Here is a 19,503-nt window from a genome sequence, read left to right on the forward strand (position 1 = left end):
ACAAATAATTATTTTTTTCAATCTGGCCATAATGGAAAATGTTATAAAAAACGCTAATTTTGGGGCGCTCTCACACTGGAATAAGTTTAACAACCCTTTATTCCTGCCGAAATGATACTCCTGACTAACAGAGTCGTGAGACGTGAGACAATCGTGACAGGCAGAATACCGATATTAGTATGCCATAAACTTTAGCGTGTCGAGATGCCCCGTTAGAATGATGGATTACTTCATCAGACATTCTATCATTCGTGTTAAGTGCTGAACACATAGAGCGCGACATCTGTCAGATATAAAAATACGCATGTTCTTATGGACACAGTTATGTAGTTGTGCAGCTGCCTCAATAACTGTGTTCCTTAGACGTGTGTTTTTTAATATGTGACAGATGTCGCCTGGAGTCTGTTGCGCTCTATGTGTTCGGGGCGTTAGTGGTGTGGTTAAATGTCTGTATAATTTTGAAGTAATAGGTGGTAAGGTGCCAGTTTAAAATATTGATAATTTCTAAATGTGGCATCCTTAAGCGGAAAATGAGGGAACGTAATAGAAACGAGCTAATGAACATAAAATTGCTTGGGTGTGTGCGTTGATACTGTGTATTACAACGTCAACAGGCAGTGATATATTTTTTCAGATCAAAAGGTGGGTGCATCTTAGATCGGAATATTAAAGTCCCGTTTTATTCGGATGTAATTAAGTTTGCATTAAAATTTTTCATTGGTTATTTTAAAGTTTTTTATTTTTTTTGTGTACCTTGCGTACTCGCTATTATCAGAATTTTCATACGTTACCGATTGTGTGTAGTTCCAACGCCGTGCCTTTTCGTCTTGCTTCGTTGTGGACTGTTGGATCATCGGCTAACTCGGTACTTTAATATAAATGGATTTTGTGTATACGTCGTGTCGTGGCGGCGAATAAGCAAAAAAATTTTTTTTTTTTTTGTAAAATAAAAAAATGTGATCAATTAATAGTATTAATATATTACTAGTGTAAATGTGGAGAAAGTGAAAAACAAATAAAGTTTTTATTATAGGTTTAGCTCAAATAATTGAATGTTTTTCGTCTATATGTGCCCTGGAAATTCCGAGTAATTTCATTTGATTTCGTTACTATTTGTGAATGGTAAGGACAAATCGGGCATAAATATTTTGCAGTTAAAGCAATGACTTCAGTTAATATATATTATACAAATTTCTCTATATTACTGAGATGGAAAATGAAAATAGACAGCGAAAAAAATGCAAGAATAACGTGAAATTTTGTGTGCATCTACTGCTTTTTAGATTCTGTTGTCCTCTTCGTAAGTGCTACAATAAAACATCAAATTTATAATAATTATTTTCCGGGGTTCACAAAGTAATTTAAGAAACGATATCTAAGGCAAATGAAAAGGATTTGGTTCTTAATAAATTATCTTACTTGGTAACTGCATTCATTTACGTGCATCATAAAATACATATAGGCCCATACTTGTTCGCATATATATTTCATTAACTTTTATTTTGTGCTATATAATACGCACAAGGGGTTATCTCGTGTGTGGATATATTATCTACGGTTCGACTCTAGTGTAGAGTAAGCAAGCCAGATAGTGTGATTCAAAGTCATGTATACCTCCTAAAACTAATTTGACTACGAAAACCCCAAAATGTTCGCATGTGTTTGACTTAGAATATTCAAAATCTATTTTTTATTTATATATGTAAATCTTAAGTTTTTCAATAACAAATATAAGCATATTAGTATAACGTAATGATATATAATACAGAGTCTGAGATTTAGATAGCATCCCTCAACTTTAGGTTTACACTGGGTATATGTAACGGAGAGATGATGTTCTCCAGATTTAGAAAATATGAGATACATGCATTATAGTTCAAAAATTTGACCATTTAAAGTGCGTGTTTCTTTGATTTGTAATGCATTTTACATATTCAATTTTTAAATTTTATAACCACGAACATTGAAGGAGCTAAGTTTTACACATTTGTTTTATATTAAATAGTGCAAATATCGTTGAAATACTATTTATTCCCTGGCCGATCCAAAACCGGGATTTACCAAGATGTTAAAAATTCTGAAAGATTTCACCGATCATGAATTTTGTATTGACGGTGTAATCTTCCTTTTTTATATTTTTTTAATTCGGTTACAAAATATGGTAACACTAATTTTTAGCTTGGTTGCAACCATTTTCATATTGTATGACTAAATGGATTTCAACAAAAGTTAAATATGGAACAAAACAAATGTGTAGATATAAATTAGTGAAGTGTTAATGAATATAAAAGTTAAAAATATAAGTGTAAAATTCATTATAAATTGGAGAAGCACGCACTAAATCCCGAGAGCGTGGGATGCTATTACAAAATTCACTCTTATTTATTTGCGTATACTATTTAAATCTTTGGAAAGAGTATGATAAAATAATTGTTATATAAAATTGGGGTAAAATTTACAAAGCATCCCCGGATTTGGGGATGAAATGGGTATCACTGGAAAGGTGACGTTCTCCAGATCACGAAAATATATACATATAGTTGCCGCTGATTTATAGTTTTAAAGATATTTGCATTTAAAGCTGAAAAATTGACAACTTTTACATTGATAATTTGTATTATGTTAATAACTTTTTCACTTATATTATGCACTTTTCACTTACTAACACTTCACTATAACGTATTCTGTAGTTGTAAATAAAGCTTTAACGTTATAGTGAAGTGATAGTAAGTGAAAAGTGCATAATATAAGTGAAAAAGTTATTCACAATATACAAATTAACAATGTAAAAGTTGTCGATTTTTCAACCTTATATGCAAATATCTTTAAAACTATAACTCAGCGGCAGCTATACATATATATTTTCGTGATCTGGAGAACGTCACCTTTCCAGTGATACACATTTTATTACCGAAATCCGGGGATGCGTTTCTAAATCCCAGCCTAAAATTGTGACATTTTTTTAATATTATTAAGAAATTTTTTTTTAATTGGAAGAGTTTTTGATGAAATTTTACTGTTAAGGCGATAGTCAGTGTATCACTTTGGTCCAATTGCATCCACCTAACTGTGGTTGCTGTACCCAAATATGTATATTCACGGACAATGACCACAAACTCGGCAGCACTTCTTCAAATTATTTTTTAAAGTTCTGTTGGGCCACATTCAATTATTGAGTAAGACTTTTGTCTTTTTTTAACTTTTCTGTTATTTTAAATTCGACATATAATCGAATTTTTTGATGGAGAGGAAACTTATTAGCAGCTATACCTATTACAATCGTATCTTAACTTTAGTATAACATCTCACGATTTAAGGGTAAAGGTGGTATGGTTGGATAGAGCTGATGCTCCAGATTAAGAATATATATAATTAGCTGCCGAAAACTTATAGTTTTCGAGGTATTCGCATTTAAATTTTAAAATTTCGCAATTTTTTTTTTGCAATTTCTCGATTTATAGTAACTCTTTCTTTCATATTATGCCTTTTTTTATACACTTGCACTTCACTACATTGTTTCTACATATATATTTTATATTAATCATTTAGATATTTACTTAAAATAAGCATTTTATTTTTTACACAAATTTCATATCCAAACGATTGAAAACAATAAAAATAAATGAAAAACTCGTACGCAGGAAACAAATACCATCTTCCGATATAAAATTTCACATTGTAATAAAAAAAAGGGTTTTAGGTCTTTAGGTATGTTTTATTGCATCTAATAATAAGGGATCATAATGCTTACTCGCTAAATCCTTTTTCCAAATATACTCATATAATGGGTTGTCAAAAAAGTCTTGCGGTATTTTTTATTGAATTGTTTTTTTTATTGAAATGAATTTTTGATTACTCATGCCCAGCTCTTGACCGATGCTACAGTTGCTACTATGCCGGTCTCTTTCGACCAATTCAGCGATTTTATCGCAATTTTCGACGACAGGCCTTCCGGAGCGCGGAAATGAGCTTTCCAAGGCTCCAAAGGTATAACATGACCCGATGCGACGAATAAAACTAGACCTACGCGCTTTCAGCGCCAAATATCTTTAAATTACAATTCCCACGACAGCCGGTTCTACGCACCGGAATTGACTCGGATTTCATCCGACCAAGGGCTGTTCTTTCGGCGATCTAACCCCGTTTGGATCGGTAAGTGTTAATTTGTGTTTGTCGTTACTAGAGCAACGCCTTGCAGCAGGGTTGCTCCGTATCCTCCTGACTCGCGCTGGCATTGAGTCCAACCCGGGCCCGGAGGAATTTTTCTGCTGCGTATGCGCAAAACGGCTCCATCCAAACTCCACCTCGGTCAGGTGCAACACATGCAATGGATGGAGCCATCTTAAGACCTGTTCAGGCCTTAAGACACATAGGAAGTGGACCACGCGTTACGTGGCCCCATGTTGCCTGCGCAATACTGCGACCCAAGCCTCTACGGCTGTGCAATCCGCACTTAGTTCGCGCGCCGCGCCGCCACCAAATCCGAGTGGCCAACAGGAGCTCAATCAGGCAACATAGCTCCCCCTCTGACTTGCCCCTGCGGGTACTACAGCTGCAACAACTTCCACCCACACGTCACTCCCTCACCCCCAGGATCACCCACGGACACCCGCGACAAACTCGGCTACTTCAATTTAACTGCAACGGACTCCAGAGTAAGATCGAGGAGATAGTTGCACTTATGAATCGGGAACGTCTATCGACAGCTGCGGTCCAAGAAACCAAGTTAAACAGCCGCTCAGATCTTCTGAGTTGTGCAGGTTTCAACGTTATACGTAAAGATCGCGAGCGAGATAATGGTGGTGGCCTAGCTTTCATATTGCACAACACCGTGCAGTATCGTCTAATCGATGTAGACATCGACCCCAGGGATACTACCCTAGAATGTCAGGGTATAGCTATCCGGTCAGGCGATGTCGAGCTCGAAATATTTAATATATACATTCCTCCAGTTACATGTTGCCCAACAGGATATCACCCGAATATAGGTGCGCTACTTCGTGGTGAAAACCGTTTGGCACTAGGCGACTTTAACGCGCACCACGATCTTTGGCATTCCTGCCTGTCAAATGATCGTAGGGGGATGGAGCTGGCGGAACAGATTGACGATTCGACATTCTGCACAATGAATGACGAAGCCCCCACCAGAGTTATGGGCACCTGTAATAGCTCGCCTGATATTACCATTGCTAGCGGTGGTCTGATAAACAGCATAACCTGGCGACCTATGCTAACTCTCGCAGCAGATCATCTGCCCATAATTATCTCGATCGAGAAACCTCCCGATTTTGTTTCTGTGGACAACCGCACCTATTTTAACTTTAATAAAGCTAATTGGGTCGGCTTCACAGAATTTACTGAGAGCACCTTCAAAGCTCTACCTATTCCTATGGACGTATGCGTTGGCGAACGTCAATTCCGCAAGGTGATCGCAGCAGCTACCGCTCGCTTCATCCCGGCTGGAAGAATCGCGGAAATCCGCCCCAATTTCCCAGCCGAAGCAGCCGTTTTAGCTAATGAGCGCGACACCTTACGCCATGCCGATCCCGGGGATCCCCGAATAAGGGATCTCAATTTGGAGATTCGACGAATGGTAAACCAACATAAGCGGACGAAATGGATAGAGCACCTGAAGTCCTGTAACCTCTCTACCGGAGTGAGTAAGCTTTGGGCTACTGTCAAAGCTCTGTCTAACCCGAAGAGACAAGACGACCGAGTTGAAGTTCAATTCAATGGTCATGCCTCTTCGGACCCGAAGAAGTGCGCGAGCTATTTTAGCCGGCAATTTACACTGCACCCTTCGGTAGACAAAGCTAAACGATGTGTTAACCGACGGTTGCGCAAAATGCCAAACGAAGGCGCGCCACTTACTTTCACCGATGAGGAGGTTCAGGGTGCCATAAAAAAAGCTAAATCATCTAAATCCATTGGCCCTGATGGAATCAACATGCTAATGCTAAAGCATCTAGGCTCGACGGGAGTAGGATATCTCACCAAGGTCCTCAATCTGTCCCTGACCACTCTTCAAATACCCGATGTGTGGAAAGTCGGAAGAGTGGTCCCACTACTGAAACCTGGGAAACCCGCCAACAAAGGGGAATCTTATCGACCGATAACTCTCCTCTCCCCAGTAGTGAAGACACTTGAGGCCTTGCTACTCCCGACCTTCACTCACCACCTGAGCCTAGCCAACCAGCAGCATGGATTCCGAAAAGTGCACAGCACCACCACAGCACTTAGCGTCATAAACGCCCAGATAGTTCGTGGCCTCAACCAGAAACCACCCTGCGAAAGAACGATCCTCGTAGCGTTGGACCTGTCAAAAGCGTTTGACGCGGTCAATCACACAACGCTACTGCAGGACATCGAAACAACTACGCTCCCTCAAGGGCTAAAGAGGTGGACCATGAACTATCTGAGCGGTCGCCAGTCATCCGTACTATTTCGAGGTAAAACATCTAAACTGAGGAGAATTAAACAGGGGGTTCCGCAGGGTGGTGTCCTCTCCCCGCTACTGTTCAACTTTTACATCTCGCAACTCCAGCAGCCACCAGAGGGGGTTTCCATAACCTCGTACGCAGATGATTGCACCATATTGACTTAGGGCAATGGAATCAATGGCATGTGTTCGAAAGTAAACAGCTACCTCTCTGACATTTCTCGTTTCCTCACTGCACGGAACCTCACACTTTCCCCCACCAAATCCACAACGGCCATATTCACAAACTGGACGAAGGAGTATAGACTTGAGCTTAACATTGCAGTCGACGGCGTCAAAATTCCGACTGTCAACAATCCTAAGATTTTAGGTGTAACATTCGACAGTCTATGCTCCTTCTCTCCTCATACGACCGCGATTATCGCCAAAGTACAGAGCCGCAACAAAATCCTCAAATCGCTAGCCGGCAGCACATGGGGAAAAGACAAAGAAACGTTGTTGGCTACAAACAAGGCAATCGGCCGGCCGGTCCTCAATTACGCAGCCCCCATATGGTCGCCTGGATGCAGTGGTACGCAGATGAGGAAACTACAGACCTGTCAGAACACTGCACTCCGGACCACTACAGGATGCCTTTTGATGTCTCCGATTGAACACCTCAATAGTGAGACGCGCATGCTCCCGGTTAAGGAGCATAACGAACTCCTCTCCAGGCAGTTCCTGCTGGGATGCTTTCGCAGAAATCACCCCTGCAGCCATCTGCTTGGAGCGGAACCGCCTCCTAGGAGCATCAAGAGGTCATCCCTGGATTACGTCGACGACGTCGTACAGTACGCCGACCGGACTTCGGACGCAACTAACTTTCGACAGGTACTGACCGCCATTCACAGTGGAGCCATCAACACCTTCACCGACTCCCTTCCCGTGAATGGCGTTCTTGGAGTTAAACCACCACCCATCGCAGACGAAGAGCTCCAGCTGCCGCGAGAAACGCGTGTGACCCTTGCGCAACTTCGTTCTGGATACTGTAGCAGGTTAAACTCCTACTTATCCAGAATAGACCCTGACATACTCGATGTATGTCCTGCATGCAACGAGTCTCCGCATGACACTGACCACCTCTTTGCATGCCCCACAAACCCTACCCATCTAACACCCTCCTCCCTTTGGTCCGACCCCGTCGAAACAGCACGTTTCTTGGGCCTACCGTTAGATGACATCGACGACAACACAAATGACATTTACCATCCCAACGGGGATTAGATTTCCGTTAAAACAACAACAACAGCGCCAAATAGCGAAAATACCGCAAGACTTTTTTGACAACCTAATATTAAATGTGAAAGATCTTCACAATTATTGTAATTACCTTCGGGTCGGCTTTAGGCACGATTCCGATTACTTTGGCGGAGGTGTAAAAAAACCGAATTTCCGTATAAATGGGGTATGTGCGGATAGGGGAGCTTCTCCAGAGAAGAAATATCCAAAAATAATATCAAAACTTTTATTTTTTTAAATATACACGATTAAAAGTTCAAAAATTCTGTCTATGTTTCACTAAATTTTTTCACATTTTTCACTCTGTATATTTAAATATACACTCTAAACATTAAAATAAGTACACATTTCACTTTTATTTTGCTATATTTTACCTAAATTTATTAATTTAAAAATCACTTAGCACACTCATCGTTGAAAAAGTTAGATTGCTTACAATTATGAGGAAAACGAGCCTTGCCACTTCTTAAACAGCAAATATGTAGGATTTTTGACAAATTTTCTTTGTTCGTTTTTTCGCGTGATTCTTTTTTCTATATTAACTATATAAAAAATACTTTCTACAGAAGTATATGTGCAATATGAGATTTATGTGACTGAAGTACTTTCGCGTAGTACTCCTTTCTGCGTTAAAATAAAAAAAAATATATTGAGTTCCGTTATAAAGTGGTTATATTTTTTGGGTTATCTTGCATTGATATTGAAACAAAATTTGAGTTTTCGTTATAAAATGGTTAAATTTTGGTTATTATATCTGTCAGCGCTTTCCATTTATTTTTGATAATTCGTGGTTTTGTATATTAGGTGACAATATACTACTGTGCCCAAAAAATAAGGTGATATTTGAATTTAAGCTGCGCGCGTCGAAGGATTTGGAGAATAATGTTTTTTAGGTTGGTAGTACTGTCAGTCATATTTATGTAAAATTTCATGTCAAAATATTCATTAGTGTTTGAGACACGTGTCTTTTTGTGAACTGCTAAAAGTGAGTTTTTCGTTTTTTTCGATGTCGAAATTTGTTGAGCAAAGAATTTGCGTTAAATTTTGTTTACGGAATCAATTTAGTATATAATATTATTATATAATATTCTTCTTAATTGGCGTAGACACCGCTTACGCGATTATAGCCGAGTTAACAACAGCGCGCCAGTCGTTTCTTCTTTTCGCTGCGTGGCGCCAATTGGATATTCCAAGCGAAGCCAGGTCCTTATTCACTTGGTCCTTCCAACGGAGTGGAGGTCTTCCTCTTCCTCTGCTTCCCCCGGCGGGTACTGCAGAACATTTCTCTCGAAATCTCGCAACGTCGGCTCATCAGATGTTGTCTTGAAGTGGAAAACTAAAGAGCAGTTGTTGTCATTGAGGCCGTAAAGCAGTCAAAGCTCATACCACAATGAAAATTGTGTCAATCATAGGGACATACTCACAACTAATGTGGTAAGCAAGCAAGATGTGTGAAGGGCGCGGGAAAGCATAAGACCATAGAGTGTCAAAAACCTAATCACCATCAACCAAAATGTTGTAACTGTGGTGAGGCTCATCCTGCTAATTACAGAGGATGCGTAGTTGCGAAAGAACTGCAAAAGATTCGTGACCAAAGAACTGGTACAAAGAAAAACGACCCACGTCCTAAACTAACTTAGATATTGACAACAACTTGTCCCTTACAGCGGTCTACAGTCCCTCAAGACATCAAATAAAATGCGATTTGTATATAGAACTGATCAATAACCATAAAAACCGTTTCATAATGGGTGACGATTATAATGCGAAACATACCCACTGGGGCTCGAGGCTTATAACCGTAAAGGGCGGAGAGTTATTTAAAGCTCTTCAAATTACTGGATGCAGTATAATGTCTACTGGATCATCAACTTACTGGCCAACAGATTCTCTTAAAACACCTGATCATATTAACTTTTTCATTACCAAACATATCTCTTCTAATCATATGTGCATAGAAAGAGGTTTGGATATGACTTCTGACCATTCACCAATCTATTTAACACTACACGAAACTGTTGTTATTAAGGTACCACCATTTACGTTAACAAATAAAAACACTGACTGGGAATACTTTAAGGAAATGCTATCCAATGTTAATAATCACGCAAAAATAAGTTGTGATTCCGAGCTAGATAACGAAATCATGAATTTGACAAACACAATTCAATACGCAGCCTGGAGTAGTACACCAATTAAAAGAAACGTTACATCAGGTCATAAGTATACCAAAGAAATTAAAGAAATGGTAGCAGAAAAACGTGGATTACTCCGAAAGTGCCAACAAGATCTCCAGCTGGTAAAAGTTGCCATAACAAAATGTGTAAAAAAAACTTACCAATAATGTAAAGGCATTTAAAAATATTACTCGGCAATTATCTTAATAGTTTATCTAATGATCATAAGAATGATTATTCACTTTTGAAGTGTACAAAAAAATTTTCTCGTCCCGTAACTCAGCATCATCCCATTAGAAAAGCAGACCAGACATGGGCCAAGAGCGATATGGAGAAAGCAAATGCTTTTCGGAATACCTTGAAGGTGTCTTCAAACCATATGACACATCCAATGCAGCAGAAATGGAACCTCATACATACGAGAAATATTCCGAAATTCCTCTAATAACTAACGATCAGGTATGTGTAGAAATAAAAAAAACGGAAGTCTAAAAAATCACCAGAGTTTGACCTTATTACCAGTGAAATACTAAAACAGCTTCCTCACAACGTTATATGTAAAATTACTGCTATAATGAATGCTACTATAAATCTTCAATACGTATCTATTTATTAGAAAACTGCACAGATGATTATGCTCATGCTGGTATTCCAGCGCATGAAATTACTTCGTATCGGCCCATATCTCTCCTGCCAATACTCTCAAAGCTTTAGGAAAAACTGCTTGCTGTGCGTATTAACAAAATAATTGAAGAGAGGAAGCTGATACCAGTGCATCAGTTTCAAAAAAATCATATTACAATACTGCGAAATATCTAGGCATGACCCTGTACACAAAACTTAGATGGAGTGTACATGTCAAAAATAAAAAAGAAGAATTAGAAATAAAATTCAGAAACATGTATTGGCTATTGGGAAGAATCTTCGCATTATCCACAAATAACAAAATTCTAGTCTACAAGCAGGTGTTCAGACTAGTTTGGACTTATGGGATACAGCTTTGGGGCTGCTCAAGCCCTAGCATTGTTGCGCAAATCCAGCGATTCCAAAACAAAGTTTTAAGATGCGCCGTCAATGCGCCTTGGTATGTTCGCAGTCACGATCTGGAATGGAGGATAAAGGTCCTTGGATCCATATTTTCAAATGAAGATCAGAACGCCCTAATAGCACCAGCAGTATATTGGAATTTATTAATATGGTTGGATTAAGTGAGGCTTTGTGACTTAGGAGAGGACACAATAGACCTTAGGTCGCGGTGCATACCTCATTTATTAATCTTTTTATTTAAGGGTATGATGGCTTTGGCCATTTTTTTTCTTTGTTTTTTTTTTCAGAACACTAACATTGAATACACTTGATTTATTTCTTTCACAATTAAGTGGACAAGAAAATTATCCGTGCAAAAAAGTAAAAATTTTAGTATATTGTGCATATCGCTTTTATGCACATTATTTGTTAAACAATTGGACTAAATAGCAAAAGAGTGAAACGTGTTTTTGCATCTGAAAGTATAATTATTGAAACACATCCGCAGAATATGATTGATATCAGAGAATTAAGTTCTTCAATTTGTAGAGGGTGTAATTTATCTCTAATTCGAACTCTTTTAGGGTTTGAAGAGTAACTGAAATTTGTTGGTATTTCTTTTTTTTAATATATAAGATTTTGCAGCATTCTAAACTCCTCTATTATGGTAACATTAACGTTTAAAAATCAATTTAGTTAATACGTACTTAAACCTTTAATCAGCACATGTACTAAAGTAAAATTTATTTATTCTAGGTATGTGCAGTGAATAATGTCAATCTAAGAATTAAATGAGTGCTCGAGCATACGCCGATTTTTTGTACTAAATCAAGTGTCCTAAAATACCGAAAATACTATAGACTTCGTTATTTGTATGAAAACAAATAAACCAAAAGATTTTTAAATATAAACTAAACTAATAACTATTCTAATACCAATTCAATTACAATATTGAATATCAATAGTAAACTTAAAAAGTGTACAAAACATATGTTAAATATGTATGCATTCAAAATAAAAATGAAAAGTTAAGCTGTATGAGCAAGGTATTGCAGTAATATAAATTAGATATAACACAACGACACATGTTACACGAGGGCAATAAAAGCGTCACTAAATAAATGCATCGCAGCGGCAAATAACAACTCAACAAAAAATTAGCCATAATATTAATATAACATTGCGAAATCCTATTGAGCCGGCAAAAGAGCAAAATATAGTGAATCAGACGTACGCACAATGCTAGCAGCTAATTTACCAGTATGTCAATACGCTGGAATGGTAAGATGTTGAAATATTTTGAATTTGTGTTCATAAACCTCTTACATCTGAGTGAAATTCTATATGTTACCCTAAAATGTCCGGTTTGTAAAATGACGAGACACAGTATGAAATATTTTTTGTCTTTAATAATTTTTGTTTGGTTTTTACAATACTAAATTCAAGCTATGTCAACTTTCCTCTTATAACTGTATATAATTCTACTCAGTTGCTTTATAAGCTATGTATCTTACTTTTAGTAGGTGATAGCTTTCATTAAGAAAATGATTGATAGTTATTCTACAAAGAGCGAAGTAACGAAAAAGTAAAGAAACAGAAAACCAGCTGAAACTAGCAGGAAGATATCAAAATGTTATTTTTCGCAATCACTTCATATCAACACTCCAAAATCAACCAATAGAAGTTTTATTTTCACAATTCAAAACAATGCAAATAAACGAACACCGAAATGAATGCGTCAAATATCGCTTGTATACATATCTGCTTTAATAGCTGTTTCTTCATATGACAGTAGATATTTTCTGCTAGTACAAGTTTTACTAGTAGAATCTAGCAGCTTGACTAGCTCAAGTAGTTTTCAAATTACAGTGAACAAGGATTTTGAAAAATTGTTTTTGAGAAAAACGTATTTAAAGTTTATGAACTAAAAAAGTGACGAAAAAAATTACCCCATATACTGTCAAAAGTGTGCTAAATAATGATCAAAAGGTCCAAATAAAAGTAGTTAGTCCATATATACATATGGCTCATTGGTCTTTGACCAAGTATCCTCTGGGTAGCCGAAAACATCTGTTTGAAGCCGAGCTAAATTAAGAAGGCGAAACATCCCCTCCACAGGGTAGTGCGCTGGGTTTGGGACCCGCCATCTAAAAAACACTACCAAAGAAAAGAAGGAAACAGCCTGGGATGAGAGACCCCCCTTTTGATGACGACCTCTGCAAATGTGTTAAGGATGACGATTTAAGGACATGCACCTGGAATGTCCGGTTCCTTAATTGGGAAGGTGCCGTTGCCCAGCTGGTTGATGTCCTCGTTAGAGTGAAGGCTGACATCACCGCAGTGCTAGAAATGCGATGGACGGGACATGGACTGAGGCGAGTAGGTCCTTGTGGCATGTACTACAGTGGCCATTTAAAGAATTTCGTGTGGGATTCATGGCGGGAGAGAGACTTCGTCGCCAAGTACTATGTTGTTTATTTTTAACGGTTATCAATCCCCGTTAGGATGGTAAGGGTCATGTGTGTTGTCATCGACGTCATCTAGCGGGAGGCCCAGGAGACGTGCTGTTTCGACGGGGTCGAACCAAAGGGAAAAGGGTGTTAGATGAGTGGGGTTGGTAGGGTATGCTAAGAGGTGGTCAGTGTCATGCGGAGACTCGTTGCATGCAGGACATACATTGGGTATGTCTGGGTCTATTCTGTATAAGTAGAAGTTTAACCTGCTACAATTTCCAGAACGAAGCTGCGCTAGAGTCACTCGCGTTTCTCGCGGCAACTCGATCTCTTCGTCTGCGATGGGTCGTGGTTTGACTCTAAGAACGCCATTCACGGGAAGGGAGTTGGTGAAGATGTTAATGGCTCCACTGTGAATGGCGGTCAGTACTTGTCGAAAGTCAGTTGCGTCCGAAGTCCGGTCAGCGTACTGTACAGACCTTTCGATGCTCCTAGGAGGCGGTTCCGCTCCAAGCAGATGACTGCAAGGGTGATTTCTACGAAAACATCCCAGCAGGAACTGCTTGGAGAGGAGTTCATTATGCTCCTTAACTGGGAGCATACGCGTCTCACTGTGTAGGTGTTCGATAGGAGACATCAAAAGGCATCCCATCGTGGTCCGGAGTGCAGTACTTTGGCAGGTCTGGAGTTTCCTCATTTACGTACCACTGCATCCAGGCGACCATATAGGTATTGCGTAGTTGAGGACCGGCCGGCCGATTGCCTTGTATGTTGCTAACAACTATCGAAGGTTACACCTAAAATCTTAGGGTTATTGACAGTCGGAATTTTCACACCATCAACTTCAATATTAAGTTCAAGTCTATACTCCTTCGTCGAGTTCGTAAAAATAGTCGCAGTGGATTTGGTGGGGGAAAGTGTGAGGTTCCGTGCAGTGAGAAAACGAGAAAGGTCGGAGAGGTAGCTGTTTACTTTCGAACACATGCCATTGATTCCATTGCCCTAAGTCAATATGGTGCAATCATCTGCGTACGAGGTTATGGAAACCCCCTCTGGTGGCTGCTGGAGTTGCGAGATGTAAAAGTTGAACAGTAGCGGGGAGTGGACACCACCCTGCGGAACCCCCTGCTTAATTCTTCTCAGTTTGGATGTTTCACCTCGAAATAGTACGGATGATTGGCGACCGTTCAGGTAGTTCATGGTCCACCTCTTTAACCCTGGAGAAGCGTGGTTTTCTCAATGTCCTGCAATAGCGTTGTGTGGTTGACTGTGTCAAAAGCTTTTGACAAGTCCAACGCTACGAGGATCGTTCTCTCACAGGGTGGTTTATGGTTGAGGCCACGAACTATCTCAGCGTTTATGACGCTAAGTGCTGTGGTGGTGCTGTGCACTTTTCGGAATCCATGCTGGTGGCTGGCTAGGCTCAGGTGGTGAGTGAAGGTCGGGAGTAGCAGACCTCAAGTGTCTTCACTACTGGGGAGAGGAGAGTTATCAGACGATAAGATTCCCCTTTGTTGGCGGGTTTCAAAGGTTTCAGTAGTGGGACCACACTTCCGACTTTCCACACATCGGGTATTTGAAGAGTGGTCAGCAACAGGTTGAGGACCTTGGTGAGATAACTTACTCCCGTCGAACCTAGATGCTTTAGCATCAGCATGTTAATTGAAAGTAAGTGTCGCGCAGTCGTTTGGCATTTTGCGCAGCCGTCGGTTAACATCTCTTGGCTTTGTCTACCGAAGGGTGCACTGTAAACTGCAGGCTAAAATAGCTCGCGCGCTTCGGGTCCGAAGAGGCATGACCATTGAATTGAACCTCAACTCGGTCGTCGTGTCTCTTCGGGTTAAACAAAGCTTTGGCAGTAGCCCAAAGCTTACTCACACCGGTGGAGAAGTTGCAGGACTTCAGGTTTCTATCCATTTCGTCCGCTTATGTTAATTTATCATACGCCGAATCTCCAAATTGAGATTCCTTATTCGGGGATCCCCGGGACCGGCATGGCGTAAGGTGTCGCGCTCGTTAGCTGAAACGGCTGTTTCGGCTGGGAAATTGGGGCGGATTCCCGCTATTCTTCTAGCCGGGATAAAGCGAGCGGTAGCTGCTGCGATCACCTTGCGGTATCGACGTTCGCCAACGCATACGTCCGTAGGAATGGGTAGAGCTCTCAGAGGTGCTCTCAGAAAATTCTGTGAAGCCGAGCCAGTTAGCTTTATTAAAGTTAATGAAGGTACGGTTGTCCACAGAAACGAAATCGGGAGGTTTCTCGATCGAGATAATTATGGGCAGATGGTCTGATGCGAGACTTAGCATAGGTCGCCAGGTTATGCTTTTAATCAGACTATCGCTAGCAATAGTAATATCGGGCGAGCTATTACAGGTGTCCATAACTCTGGTGGGGGCTTCGTCATTCATTGTGCAGAATGTCAAATCGTCAATCTGTACCGCCAGCCCCACCCCCCTACGATCATTTGACAGGCAGGAATGCCAAAGATCGAGGTGCGCGTTAAAGTCGTCTAGTACCAAACGGTTTTCACCACGAAGTAGCGCGCCTATATTCGGGTGATATCCTGTAGGGCAACATGTAACTGGGGGGATGTATGTATTAAATATTTCGAGCTCGACATCGCCTGACCGGATAGCTATACCCTGACATTCTAGGGTAGTATCCCTGCGGTCGATGTCTTCATCGATTAGACGATACTGCACGGTGTTGCGCAATATAAAGGTTAGGCCACCACCATTATCTCGCTCGCGATCTTTACGTATTACGTTGAAACATGCACAACTCAGAAGATCTAAGCGGCTGTTTAGTTTGGTTTCTTGGACTGCAGCTATCGATACGCGTTCCCGATTCATAAGTGATAGTATTCCCTCGATAGTCGGTTGCATCTTGTTGCAAAGACATAACAAAGGTTCGACGTCGAGAAGCTGCAATCACAGCAGATAGCCGAACGATTTTCTACTTGACATGCACTCCTGCTCTCAGCAACTCGGTGTAAGTTAACTATGGGACGGCATTTCAAAGCCATTCACTTGGGAGTGGCCAGAAACGAATCTTTTACATATGACTCAAGCAGCTCACGACTTCCGGTCTTTGACCAAGTATCCTCTGGGTAGCCTAAGAACATCCGTTTGAAGGCAAGCTAACGTGAGAAGGCAACACATCCCCTCCGCAGGGATGTGCGCTGGGTGTGGGACCCACCACGTAACAAACACCCCTAATGAAAATTAACAAAAAGCCTCGGATGAGTGACCCCTCTTTTGATGACGACCATGGCAAACGAAATAAGGACTACGATATAAGGGCATGCACCTGGAATGTCCGGACCCTTAATTGGGAAGATTCCTCTGCCCGGCTGGTTGATGTCCTCATGAAAATAAAGGCTACCATCACCGCCATCCAAGAAATGCGATGGACAGGACAAGGACAGAGACGAGTAGGCCCTTGTGACATTTACTACAGTGGCCATATAAGGGAGCGCAAGTTTGTTGTGGGATTCGTGGTGGGAGAGAGACTCCTTCGCCGAGTACTATCATTCACTCCGGTGAATGAACGTCTAGCCACACTCCGCATCAAAGCGCGGTTCTTTAAAATATCGCTGATTTGCGCCCACGCCCCGACAGAAGAGAAGGACGATGTGACCAAAGATGCCTTTTATGAGTGCATGGAGCGCCCTTATGAGAGCTGCCCCCGCCACGATGTCAAAATCGTGCTAGGCGACTTTAACGCCAGGGTGGGCAAAGAAGGTATCTTTGGCACTACGGTCGGTAAATTCTGCCTCCACGACGAAACATCCCTAAATGGGTTGAGGCTGATCGACTTCGCCAGGGCCTGAAATATGGTTATCTGTTGTACTAGATTCCAGGATAAGAAGATTCATCAAGCTACCTGGCTGTCTCCGGATCGAAAATCTACCAACCATATCGATCATGTTGTGATAGACAGAAGACACGTCTCCAGTGTTTTAGATGTGCGTGCTCTCCGAGGTCCTAACATTGACTCGGACCACTGTCTTGTAGCAGACAAGATTCGCACCCGCCTCTGTACAGCAAAAAACGCACGTCAACAAACACAAGGAAGGTTCGACGTCGAGAAGCTGCAATCACAACAGACAACTGAACTATTTGCTACTCGGCTTGCACTCCTGCTCTCAGACAGCACTCGTCAACAACTCGGTATAAGGGAACTGTGGAACGGCATTTCAAACTCCTTACGTACACCTGCAACCGAAACCATTGGTTTTCGGAAAGTGCAAAAGAACAGCTGGTACGACGAGGAGTGCCGTGTCGCAGCGGAGAGAAAACAGGCTGCCTACCTCGCAACGTTACGATTGACCACAACACGTGCGGGATGGGATAGATACCGAGAGTTGAAGAGGGAAACGAGACGCATTTGCAAACAGAAAAAGAGAGAGGCCGAAATGCGTGAGTACGAAGAGCTTGATAAGCTGGCCGACAGGGGTAATGCTTGAAAGTTCTATGAACAGATGCGGCAGCTTACAGAAGGTTTCAAGACCGGAGCATAATCTTGTAGAACCCCCAAAGGTGATCTAGTCACCGATGCCCAGAGCATACTTAAATTATGGAGGGAACACTTCTCCAGCCTGCTGAATGGCAGTGAGAGTACAACGCCAGGAGAAGGCGAACCCGATTCCCCAATCGATGACGATGGAGCAGACGTTCCATTGCCCGATCATTAATAAGTTCGAAAAGCAATCACCCGTCTGAAAAACAACAAAGCGGCGGGGCGAGTTATTCAAACACGGCAGCGAAGTACTGATAATGAATTCGCAAAAGAAGTATTTTTTTTTACCTTGAAGCCCAACCTCTTCCTCGGATAATTTTCAGCCGAGTTATGGTGAAGATGTTATGGGGAAAGCTCTTTACCGGCTTCTGCTTTAATATTTCTGCATGAAAAAATTACTCTCGATTGTCAAAAGTGTGCTCAATAATGTATAAAAAGTCCGAATAAAATTTCAATCCATATTTATGAAATATATTGGAAAATCTATCATTCTGGAAACAATTTGCAGTAGACGTAATAAACTCAAAGTGCTGTAATCAACTAGTGGCAAGTTCTTCAAGTCCATGTTGATAAAATATTTTTTAGGTTTTGCCATAAGCCAACGATGTGTTCGCCATCATGTGAAAATTGTTGAATAAAACTTCGTGGTTGTGTACTTTTAAATAATTAAAACAAATGTTCATACAGTTAATAAAATTATACTTCAGTCATTTCGATGGAATGATGAGCTGTAAGAGATATACATATGACGACATTGACATAGTTCAGCGAATTAAAAGACAGCGGCTACGCTGGCTAGGTCATGTTGTCCGAATGGACGAAAACACTCCAGCTCTGAAAGTATTCGACGCAGTGCCCGCCGGGGAAGCAGAGGAAGTTGGAAGGACCAGGTGGAGAAAGACCTGGCTACGCTTGGAATATCCAATTGGCGCCACGTAGCGAAAAGAAGAAACGACTGGCGCGCTGTTGTTAACTCGGCTATAATCGCGTAAGCGGTGTCTACGCCAATTAAGAAGAATTTAGTATAAAAACTTACAAACTATTTAATTTTTCATTCAAAACTTAATAAAACCTATAAATATTCAGAATTTTTAACTCATAATAGTATTTTGCTTTTGAGTAGCAGTCAGCTTCCAAACGTCTTGGCATTGAATCTATTAACATTTGGCAAAAGTCGGGGCCTTTCTTGTTCCAATCCTCTTTTAAATCTCTTTTGAACAAACTTTGTGGTGGAATTTGGTGATTTCGTACTTTAGTTTCTAGATGGGCCTAAAGATTTTCAATTGAATTAATGTCGGGGCCTTGTGGCGGTGTTGGCAGATGTTTTCTGTTGAATAAAATTCACATTTTAATGTCATGGGCTGTATGTTTCGAGTCATTGTCGTGTTGAAACAGCACTGGAATGTAAATTTTCCTTGAGAATGGATAAATAATGATACTTATCCGTCTATAAAAACGAGATTTCCGACTCCCTGAGCTGACTCGCCGCCCTCACCATGACGGAACCACCGCCGTGCTTAACAGTTGCTTTGACGTTTTTGATATTAAATTCTTCATTTGGTTTCCGCTAGACCATCCGATCCAAAAATGTTACATATATGCTGTCGT

The 19,503-nt window shown here is 40.8% G+C and overlaps 1 protein-coding gene across 1 annotated transcript in view; it reads left to right on the plus strand.

Annotated features, from left to right (window-relative positions):
* Positions 1–530: 530 nt before the first annotated feature.
* LOC126766098 (protein Gawky) overlaps positions 531–19,503 on the plus strand; it is a 30,091-nt gene continuing 11,118 nt past the window's right edge. Inside the window, 2 exon segments of the mRNA XM_050483880.1 lie at positions 531–642; positions 11,677–12,201. Of these exon segments, the coding sequence (XP_050339837.1) occupies positions 12,160–12,201 (42 nt within the window). The 5' untranslated portion in view covers positions 531–642; positions 11,677–12,159.

Source organism: Bactrocera neohumeralis, unplaced genomic scaffold (genome assembly GCF_024586455.1).
Source record: "Bactrocera neohumeralis isolate Rockhampton unplaced genomic scaffold, APGP_CSIRO_Bneo_wtdbg2-racon-allhic-juicebox.fasta_v2 cluster11, whole genome shotgun sequence".
NCBI classification, from domain to species: domain Eukaryota; kingdom Metazoa; phylum Arthropoda; class Insecta; order Diptera; family Tephritidae; genus Bactrocera; species Bactrocera neohumeralis.